General features: G+C 34.6%; 1 protein-coding gene across 7 annotated transcripts in view; it reads right to left on the bottom strand.

Annotated features, from left to right (window-relative positions):
• Positions 1-1,275: 1,275 nt before the first annotated feature.
• Positions 1,276-11,311, bottom strand: part of LOC105390826 (synapse-associated protein of 47 kDa) — a 46,221-nt gene continuing 36,185 nt past the window's right edge. For 4 of the 7 annotated variants that reach the window (XM_038106925.2, XM_038106927.2, XM_038106926.2 and 1 more), the window contains 5 exons: positions 8,858-8,995; positions 8,244-8,383; positions 7,666-7,775; positions 6,683-6,817; positions 1,276-2,606 (listed from right to left, as the gene is read on the bottom strand). In XM_038106925.2, the coding sequence (XP_037962853.2) occupies positions 2,479-2,606; positions 6,683-6,817; positions 7,666-7,775; positions 8,244-8,383; positions 8,858-8,995 (651 nt within the window). In that variant the 3' untranslated portion in view covers positions 1,276-2,478. Of the gene's footprint in view, positions 2,607-3,604; positions 6,077-6,682; positions 6,818-7,665; positions 7,776-8,243; positions 8,384-8,857; positions 8,996-11,311 lie in introns of those variants that run through there. The other 3 variants (XM_038106929.2, XM_038106930.2, XM_038106931.2) reach the window with 3 other exon arrangements.

Genomic DNA, 11,311 nt, shown 5'->3' with positions numbered 1-11,311 from the left:
GGCTGAATTTATGTTTATTTTGGAAGGTGTTCTCTTCTTTAACTCGCCATCGCTGGGCAATATCTTAATAATCGAGCAAACCCAGGAAATAAAGCCGATGTCTGTGTGAACTAGATAAACTCACTCAAATACAATTATCGCATTAAACCTATTGTTTCCGTAATAAATCGCTCATGATCAAGGTATTTATTTTTAATCAAATTACTCTCAGCTATAAAACGCAATACGTAAGGGCTAATAACTCGTTAATAAGGAGATGTTTGCAGAACAAAGGAAGAAACAGGCTCAATCTACGCGTTTAAAAACTGGAGAAAAAGTTGGAAAATCGAGAAAAAATGCTTCTGTTCAGATAAATTACTTACCTATTTAGACGTGTGTAGCTCTTTGTTTGCTCTAGTCTAGACATTTTATAAGTCTCCTTCAGATTTAGTAACTATTAACTAGTAACTATCTATTTAAATTTTAAGTAAGTAGGTACCTGTGAAGAAATGGGAATCCGTAGGTACACATAAACGAAAAAAAACCGCAAAGAATATACATTATGAAAGGACTATGGCAAGGGCCTTACCACCAACAGACAGAAGGAGGCTGTCCAACGCCTTATCATCACGACCCTTCACGTCCTCACTGCCAGGGCACGGGTCTCCTTCCAATGAAGGAAGGGTTTAGGCCTAGTCCACCACGCTGGCCTAGTGCGGGTTGGTGGACCCCAACACAAGCAAGCTTGTGCTGAGAGAGTTGTCGGGTAAGTGGGCAACCCGACTGTCAGATGTTTTCAAGCTGCCCGAAGGCCTCTGACTTACGCCTTATAAATGTGTACAAATCTCAGGTCCAAATCAAACCTAAATACATGTATATTTCTTACAAACGTATTTCTACAAATTATCAACATACACTAAAAAGAATAGTGTTTACAAGGCAAATAAGTGTTGGAGGGCAAACAGATTAGCATAATACTCATTTAGTGAATAATTATGATGCAACGACCACTTTTGAAATATGTATCTAGTTATGTTTATTTAGTTTTGCGCGCCATTCCGAGGTCTAGGCTAGATGAAGAGATAAAGTGGCTAGTTTTATTACTATGAAAATATTCAATTTTGTTTTGTTATATTTCCTTGTAAGTATTTCAAATAAAAATTGGTACCTGTGGATACTCTGAATTAAAATACATTATTAATAATTCGATAGATACTTAGCTAATTATTTCCTTTTAAGTACATTGATAAAGGATTACAAGATTACAGATAGGTAAGAGAAAATTAAAATCCATGGAACGGTGACAAACTGTTTATTTAATAATTGCACAGGAATGTTATAATTATAATATGTATTCATAAAGACTTAAATATTTATATAAGCATCATTCATCCAACATTATACATTACGTAGGTAGGTCTATACAAATTTATCAAAAGCCAAAATACAGTAAGTAGGTACCTGTAACTAGACCTAAAACTTAATTATAAATAATTAACAACTCATAAAATAAACTATAATAACAATGTTTCGAAGTAGAGAGAAGAGTAAAAAACTAAAATTAATTTAATTGACAAAGAAAAACTAATTACATATTACTTATTTACAAAAAATATACACATTATTCAGCAAAATCGGGTGGTTCATATAATTTCTAAGTGTAACGTAATTGTAGAAAAACATTTGCAGATTTTCATCGGATAGTTATCAGCATCAAACCTTATATAACATACATTTTAATTACTTTAATTCAATTGTATTTTAAAATACAATTTGAGCTTCCCGACGCAACATGAGTAAATTTAAATTTTCATTTTATTACCTACATTAATGAACCAGAACATTTCAATTTCAACACCATGCCAATACTAATGTTGCAAAATAATGTGGTAAACACACCAAAGTAGAGCCAGTAATTTTCTTTTACTTGAAATGTGACCAAATGACAGAAATATATTAGAAAACTCCTTAAACTGAGCTCTGTGAAACTCTTAAAAATATCCATATCCATGTTGTCACGGCTTGAGGGCTATTTTCTAATAGCATATAATTCCATTCAACATGATCGCACTATTGGAAAGGCTATGTGGCCTACCTTAAAACGTGGAACGACTTGAAGTCTGGCTCTGCCGTGTTCACTACAAATACACTGAACGTATACACTATAAAGTAACGATCGGTTAATCTAAATCTGCAACATTAGTATGACCTTATCTCTCTAAATCTTATTCGCAACGCTAAAATTTAATATTCAATTTCATTAAATTTAAAATATATTTTAACGCTTATCCAATCTTTCTGTAAATAAGGTTTTAATGGATAATTTGGAAGGAAAGGCCCGCGGCTCTTCCAATTACTTTCCAAAAAGTGAAGAATTTATAGAAATGCTTCAATTAATCGCACATGAATCACGGATGAATCTTTTTACCTTTCTGTAATTTAGAAACCCACAGATTTTACTTCTCATTATCGCTTTCCCTTATCATCACCAGCAGCACTTTACTTGAGATCGATGTCATCAGCGAGTAGATCCTCACACTCCTTCTCCCATTGTTTGTCATCTCCAGCCTTTTCAGCAACAACCTCGTATTCTTTCAGCTCAGCCTCCAGTTCTTTCTCCCATTGCTCTGAAAAAATCGTGAAAACGATTTACTTAGTGGTTTCGTTTTGAACGCGAGAAAATAATACCGGTCTGTTCTGTTTTTGTGTGTTATTTCAATCTGCCTATATCTATTCTATTCCATTCTATTCAGCCTATCTTTTTGTTTGATGTATTTTTGATCATTTGTCGGTATAGGCGTATAATATATAATAAGAATAAGAAAAGTGACAGAACGTTTAATCTGTTGAACTGGGTATAGAATACACGGAATCAACCTAAATATACCTTTTGGAATATTTTGTACCAAAGCTGTATACGTATTACAGTTGAGAAATATGCCATAACAACATTTGAATTGCTTGGGTAAGTATCATACAATATACTCTCTTCTTTGATGCTTCAGAATCACTCTCAATGGAAGTCGCAACCCAAGGAATCAGTTAGAAATACTTTCAAGGGAGCTGTAAGTTATCCGACGTATGACGTAACCAAAAAAGTTAAAAGTTTAAAATAACAACACGAATATTATTTTAGAATAATATAATTATTTCAATTCATCATAATAACTAACTATAAATGCCAATTTCATTTGAATGACTATGTCGTCGTAAAACACTAAACATCTTAATCTGCATTACTGAAGTGTCTATGTAAACCCCCTTAAGTACACGTTGAAAATTAAACATTGGGAAACTACGAAATGTAACTGATTGAATTGAAGAATTTCTTGGTATGCAATAGAGTCATTGAAATAAAAGCTATGGAAAGACTACAACGGTTATACGGCTTTGCCACCGTCGTTAATTAAAAGCTACTGTTTTTAAAATGTTTTCTGGATTAATTATTAGTTACAGTAAAACGTTACAATTACCATCTTATTATATAACGAATTTTCTCAGAAAACTAAAATGTCATCAACATACATTGTGTGTTTAAATTTTACTGCTAAAATATGTATATGATCCACTGATTCAATGCAAGAAAGGTCGTATTAGACAAAATCATTCAGTTTATAGTTTTTTAAGATATAGTCTTGCCAGCTTTAGTAAATGTATTCAGAATCAAATAGATTTTTCTTTGTAGCAATTCTACCCACCTATTTCATTATGCATTGTGCTATATCGACGACTATTACTTGAAGAAGACAAAATTGTTTGAAGTCTGTTAATTTGTTAGTAATAATTTTAATTGGGATACATTAGACAATTCATGACACACAGCTTAGCCAAAATATATTATAGAAGTAGACACATTAAATATGTTTATGATGATGATTAACGTGGTAACTACCGTAAGTTAGAAAACCATCCTCGAACAATCCCACATCCATTACACCGATGACTTCGCAATCCAATACATCACAAATTTACTTTCTACTTCTACGAATAGTTATTTTCCGTTTAAAGACACATATTTTTTCAGAACTATATTATACTTTTATTATATACGAGTATATTTTAAGTGGACACCAAACAGATATCTTACAGTGGCAAGTGGCTGGCCGAAGTTGATCACACTATAAATTATTGCTACAAATAACATTTTTATCCTGAAGCTACGAGAAATAATGAAGTGTTTGGAAATTTGAGGATTTAAAGAAGCAACATTAGAGTTAGTTTATGATATGAATCTCTACATTTTGAAGTTGTGACCTGAAAAGATTTACAGGTTATCGCACATTTTCTTCTTCAATAATCACAAACATTAATTACCATTATCGTGTTTTCTTCCAGCATTTTCTTTTATATCCTTCCCTGCTCTTCATCTGTTTTAATTTTCATTCTACGTCATATAATTAAATGTAGAGATTCATAATTTCAACAAACTGTAGGCCAACATTAATATCACTTTATCAAGTTCTTTAAACATTTACGTTCATAATGCGTTAACGTTTTCTAATTTATTGTAACGCTACACATTTTATTTTTAACAAGGTATTCCTCCTTCGGAAATATAACACCTAATCTAATTGAGTAAATTATTACAAAACTAAACAGGAAGAAAATGTTTGTGTTGCCAGGTTATAAGATGTGATAGACGTTTTTAAAAGGGATATCGTTTAATTGACTTTTCACCCATAAGTGATATGTCGCGGCTTAAATTTTGTTCATCATTCATGATTTTATTTAGGAACGGATTCAAACATTTATGTTTAACATTCTTTATCATTTATATCAAAAAATAACCAATCAGCCTGAGGAAAACATTTCTGACAACACAGTTTTATGTACAACAGATAAGTTTCAACATTGCTACACACATGTGGAATGAAACCAACTTTGAGAAACATAGAAGCCAAAGTATTAGAAATAGATAAAACAATAGGTTTGGAAGCAGATAGTATAGATAAAAATAAAATTTAAAGCAAAACAAAACGTCAAGCCAGAATAATCAAGCTGTTATAAGAATAATCAAGTAGCAATGTCAAAACCCACGCAAGAAACGCTTAATATTATCACTACTACTGAGCTGAATATTAAACTGAATGATGACGTCACTATAACTTCTTAATAGATAATAATTAATCAATACTTAGACATATACGTAACATTCAGTAGACATTAATACAGTTTCCATTGAGATTTTTTATCGAGATTATAAGTATACAATTCGTGTCGTGGACTTTACTTCAATGGCTGAGGACCAAACGTTAATGTCGTAGAGGAAAAATACTATACCAAGATTGTTTTTTTTTAATAAACAACGCTACTGAAGTACAGTCCAGAGACTAGTAGTGACAGACAATAGGTCATATATAAAGATACAATAATATATACAATCCATATTTAATCCTCCAGTGAAGGGATAGAGAAGCCATATATTGTCATTTAACATTCATCTATACCATACATATGCAACAACAATTATGAGATATGAAGAGTGATAAACATTTTATAAACGTTTAAAAAAACACTTTGCAAACATTGATAGAGTTTTACAAATTATACATAAAATATGTGAAGGGATTAACAGTGGTGACATAGTTCCATGTAATAATGCCAGTTGAAAACATTAAAACATCATCGATGTATGTAAGTTATCGTCCTCTTAGTGGCATTTAAACTATTTTGTGGCTAGGCCTTTGATATAATGTTAAGACTTTATAATTTTTAATTTCAGTTAAACTATTTAATTTTAATAAAAAACACTTATATGTGCGTTAATTCTCTCCTAGGGATCTGAAAGTAACCACTAACTACATCCAGAGTGGCATTTTTACAAGGAACATTTGATATATTTTATTCCATGAATAGGATCCTAACTTTGCAAAATATATTTCCACTTCCATACATAAGCTTCGTTAATATCAACTAGTGAATATTTTCGATTTTGTGCACTATCCACCTTATGGTAATCAACTTTATTATATTTTATTGTTTTCATTAAATGAATGTAAACCTTAATGAATAGTGGGCAAAATCGTGTAATGGTGTTATAGTTTAATAATATTAAGTGATTGCAGTTGCCTTCCAATGTCCAATCGTGTCGCTTAGGCTGCATTCCAGGAAAAGAAAACAAATACTCAGCTTTGTGTTAAAGTTCAACAAACAGTTACCGTACCACCCATCTTACATTGGCAATCAACAATCTTATGCGTCAAAGGTCACGTTTGGTGGGAAAGCAATACTGTTGATTGCTAATGTGTTAGTGGTCGTACGATAGCTGGTTCCATTTAAATGAATTTTAAGATTGCTACATTGTTTGATTATGTGATAAGTACAAATGGTCATGAAAGAGTGCAAAATTTATAGGAAAGTATCCATGCAAGCCGAATATTCCTCAAAGTTGGTTTTTATTTATTTCTATAACACGAATAATGTGTATGTCCAGATTTCTAATTTGATTATGTTTCAGTTACACGAGTACAACCAAAAATTACTGTGTCCATGTGTGAAATGAATTTGGAAGACGTAAAAATAATAAATCACCAAATATTAAAAATGAAATAAATTCCGAAATTAATTGAAATGTAAAAATCCAAAGTTTCGTTTTTTTCATGATATAATATATAATAATCCCATGTTAGTAAGTTTCGCCCTTACAATTATTAGTATATTTATACCTATAGGTATAGAATATTATACGGAGAACATTTCTTACCATCATCGTTGTCTCCATCGACTTTTAAGGACTTAATCCTTTTCTTGACATCATCTATTGATTCTTGCGAAGCTTTCTCTTTGCCTATGAGCGTTTCGCTTGCCAATTTATCCCCTGTCAAACGTGACTCTGGATCTTTGGTAATAAAACATAAAAAAAAAACAAAAATTAAAACAAAAATAAATACCTAAATGTGTTCATGGCTTTTTTGTTTAAGAAGTGATTTTTAACTTCTTATATTAAAGAGGTTTACAAAGCCATAAATATGGATTTAGTTAGATCACATAAAAATAAGTAAAATTCATTCAGTTCTTACATAAGGTGCAATATCTAAATCTGGTGATGGAAAAAACATTGTTATCTGAAAAAAATTAGCTCATTGAATCAGAAATTGAATGTTATAAGTTTTTACCTTTAAAATGTTTACTTTCAAATAACAACTTGTTTTGTATGCGCTTGGTATGTATGCTCCATGGCAGCTTATGATTCTAATAGGGATTAACCTAAGGGATGCTTCCACCAACAAGTATTCCGTCAAGCTTGCAGATAGTTTAGGAACTGCCTTTTAATTATTACAGTTACAAAATCGAGTGTTATAAAGGACAAATTTATGATAATAATTCATAATGTTTACATGATGGATGTTCCATTATTGCAATTTTGTAAATAATAATGGATATCTCCCACACGAGCATCCGACCCCAAGCTAGTCCTAGGCCAGAGCCAGTAATATGTTATCGGACAGCTGATGTATCTACCTACACAGATACTAGATACCCACGAACCGAGTACAAATATCTGTCTTAAACTAAATATCTGCCCGACCATAGCAGAAATAAAAGCTGATATAAACTGGCAGTACTACCTGCAAGCTTGACAGCAGACTATCGGATCCCTAACAGCATTTTTTAACTAGATGATATCCTCATCTATCCCAGTCAGTCCCCGGATGCTATCCCCCATGAAGACAGTGTCTCACTCACCCTGTTCGTCGGTGCTCGGCTGGCGCGCGGCGGCGGCGTCCGCCTCGTTGGCCTGGCAGATGAGAGACAGGCGGTAGAAATAGTTCCGCCAGAAGTTCTCCTCTGTGATGCTGGAGGAAAGGAGAACAGACATTAAGAACACATTTTGAAATTCAAACAATTCCGGCGCTATTGAGGATTGCACAAATTAATGCAATTTGTCCGTCAGCTTAATGATGTGAATTGAATGGAATTCGAAATCTGGATTTTCTGCTCCTCGTCTACATAGCTTACTAACCATCTCGCCAATATCTATACTATGTACTATCACTCTTATTGGTGCGATTTGCGACGATAAACCGAATCAGACAGGCAGCGACTGAGACTGACTACTAAAATGGCTGGCTAATGCTAACAACCTAGCCTTGGTTCAACTTAGCTGTAGCTACCGTACCACTACCGACGCATTAGCAATCAACAATTCACATCTTAACTTATAGACAGATGCTTGACAGATAAGACATGCTTTTGTAGGGATTTAGCAGATCCTGACAGAGTAGACATTAGACCTTTAGTAGATCCTGACAGAGTAGACTTACACTTTGGGCACGAGATCGAAGCGCATCTTCTCCAGGTTGGGGTCCTCGGCCATGATGGCGACGGCCGTGGGGTACATCTTGTCGTAGTCGAAGTCGAACTCGACACCAGCTGGCGGCGCGCGCACGAAGTTCCGCCGGTCCTGGAATAGCCAAGGAGAAAAACATTGTCAAAACCGCATGAGATTTTGTGCAGGCTATAAAGTTGCTGCTCTTTGTTCTGGATTTTAGATTTCAGATACTGACACGCAAAACCACGAACGAGCAAACGTAGCGTCAGAAAGCCGTCAGCTTTTTGGACTGACGACCTTAATTAGATAGGTGTAACAGAGTGGAGACGGAGAGGGGTTCAGCAGTGGAAACTTGTAGGCATGCTTAGAAAATTGCTTTTCCACCAGAATTTTGGAATGAAGCCCATCATCACGTATCATCATGTATTAGGAAACTATGATATAGTATAATAGAGTTTATTAGAGGCAATCATTGATCTGGTTCTAAAAAAGATTTCATATGCTTGTATCAGTTGGCATTAGGAATCTGTTGACAGTGAGTCTATCCGCTGAAGCTTTGAACGCATCCATCACCCATCTCACTCACACCCGTTCAGAAACACTTACAGTAGACAGCGACAGGCACTCCTCCTTCAGCGCCGCCTCGTTGGGGGCTCCGACCCAGGGCGCGGTGGCGTCCCCCGCGCGCCCCTCCTGCCCCTTGATGAACGCGTCCTGCTCGCGGTTGAACTCGCCCAGGATGCTCTGCCGAGGAAAGAGGTTTCAGATTAGGGGTTGGATACTACATACTAAACTGTTGTAAATGCAGGCGTTCCATAAGAGATAGCGAGACGGTTAGATACTGGCTACAAGATATGCATGTGTTGGAATGTAAAACCTCCATGGTATTGGATACTGGCTGGTGGATTGTAACGTTTTTGCCGAGTAATTAGATGAGGAACGAGATTGGAAGTAATATTTAGACGAGGATAACTTGAGAAGATATTTTATTATGAAATTGACCTCTGTCAAATCGATGAAAATTTATTAGGGACGACACATAATAAAAAAACCGGCCAAGTGCGAGTCGGGCTCGCGCACAAAGGGTTTCGTAGCTTAAATCAACCTATCTCAAAAACTATAAGAGATACTTTGATCAAACCAAAAATCGTTGAAAGAGTTAATTAGCATGCATCACCTCTATTTTTTTAGAATTTTATACCCCGTAGTTATAAAAATAGAGGGGGGGGGACATACTTTTTACGACTTTGAGAGCTGATATCTCAAAAACCGTTCACTTTAAGAAAAATGTTTTTTAGAAAACTTTATATAATTTTAAAAGACCTTTCCATTGATACCCCACACGGGTATGTACATCGAAAAAAAAAATTTCATCCCTCAGTTACATGTATGGGGGGCCCCACCCCCAATTCTTTTTTTTACTATTTAGTGTCATATTTTTGTAGCGGTTCATACAACACATATTCCCATCAAATTTCATCACTGTAGTACTTATAGTTTCCGAGTAAATCGGCTGTGACAGACGGACAGACGGACAGACGGACAGACGGACAGACGGACATGACGAAACTATAAGGGTTCCGTTTTTGCCATTTTGGCTACGGAACCCTAAAAATAAGGTTTCCAACATCAAAACCACAACCTATCAATATTCATCCACGATATACAGTATATTATATTCTTTCAAACCCAATATAATACTGTGAACAAAAGGTTTCCATTACTAACCACGTCATTACGGAACGATAATGAAAGGGGGGAATTTCATGAGCTGGCTATAAATTACACGAGAGATAAAGGACCAGCCAGGGATGGCCGAAATTGTGAAAATGGTTAATTGCTCTTGGGTCACCTTCCATGTTTTACTTTTTCCCTTCGGCGAGGTTCTATCGTTTAGTGGCGAGAGTAGGAATAATTCAAAAGATTGTTTTTTTTTGTTTCGGATCGAACATTCGAGTGTCATTTTAAATTAATATATTTTTTTTTCGAATCGAATCTAACGTATGAACAATTGAACAAGTACTGGCGAACAGATATTTAGAAGAACGTCAGCCATTTCAAAACATATAATTTGAAGACCATTTAAGAAGCTGAAAGTAAATAAAATGTAACAAAAGATTCAACAACAGCAAGGACGAAAAAAGCAGAGGAGATGCTTTTAAAAAGCTTTGTCCTTTGTATATTCAGCTTCATTTCTAATTTTGCGCAAACCCTCAGAGTTAAGAACTAAAGGACACACTGAAATTTCTGTGTGGGATGCCGTCAACTTTTCGCTTCAGTAGCCACGCTATAAATTGTCCACAGAATATTCTGCGTGGGTGTTTCTAATTTAACTTGCATGAGGGTAAAGTTATATTCATATACCTACATATATTATGTAAGTTGTATGTAATGTGCTAATATAGATTTAACTAGGTTTTCCCGGAGCTTTGCTTCACTTTAAAGGTTTTGCCGTACGGTGAAGCATAATCTGGCTTACGGTTTGCTACAATTTCAATTGCTATACCCAATCAAACATTTTAATAATAGTGTAAATATTTTTGTGAAGTTGAACAGGATGAAACACAGAGATCCTGATCAAATACAGATTGCTAATACGGTGGATTCATTCATTGAGTCTACACAGAAAGCAATCGACTGCAAACAATAGAGTCCGGACCAATCAGATTAATTCGCAGAATTTGACCCCTGTGCGGAGGCTGGAATGGATTAATTACACTGTTGTATAAATCAGAAACACTTTTCTTCTTCAACAAACTGTAGGTGAGCAATAATTACATCTTCTTTAAAAAATTATATCTTTACATTTGTTGAAGTCGGCCAGAAGAGTTTTTTTTTCACTTGTTTAACTGTGGGGGAGACGCCGATACCAAACAGCTGTTAAGTCTTCTTCAAACATTCTTGTTAATTGGTTTTTAAATTTACGTCCAGTTTTACGGTCTACAAACACTGTTTAACAATTTGTCGGCAATCGATAATAATTAATTAAATAGGTACTCAAAAAGTTTCAAATTACCCGATATTACTTAAAGAGACCAAAACAATATCGTCAATATATCT

Source organism: Plutella xylostella, chromosome 7 (genome assembly GCF_932276165.1).
Source record: "Plutella xylostella chromosome 7, ilPluXylo3.1, whole genome shotgun sequence".
NCBI lineage: Eukaryota > Metazoa > Arthropoda > Insecta > Lepidoptera > Plutellidae > Plutella > Plutella xylostella.
This window is presented reverse-complemented; position numbering and strand designations above follow the sequence as displayed.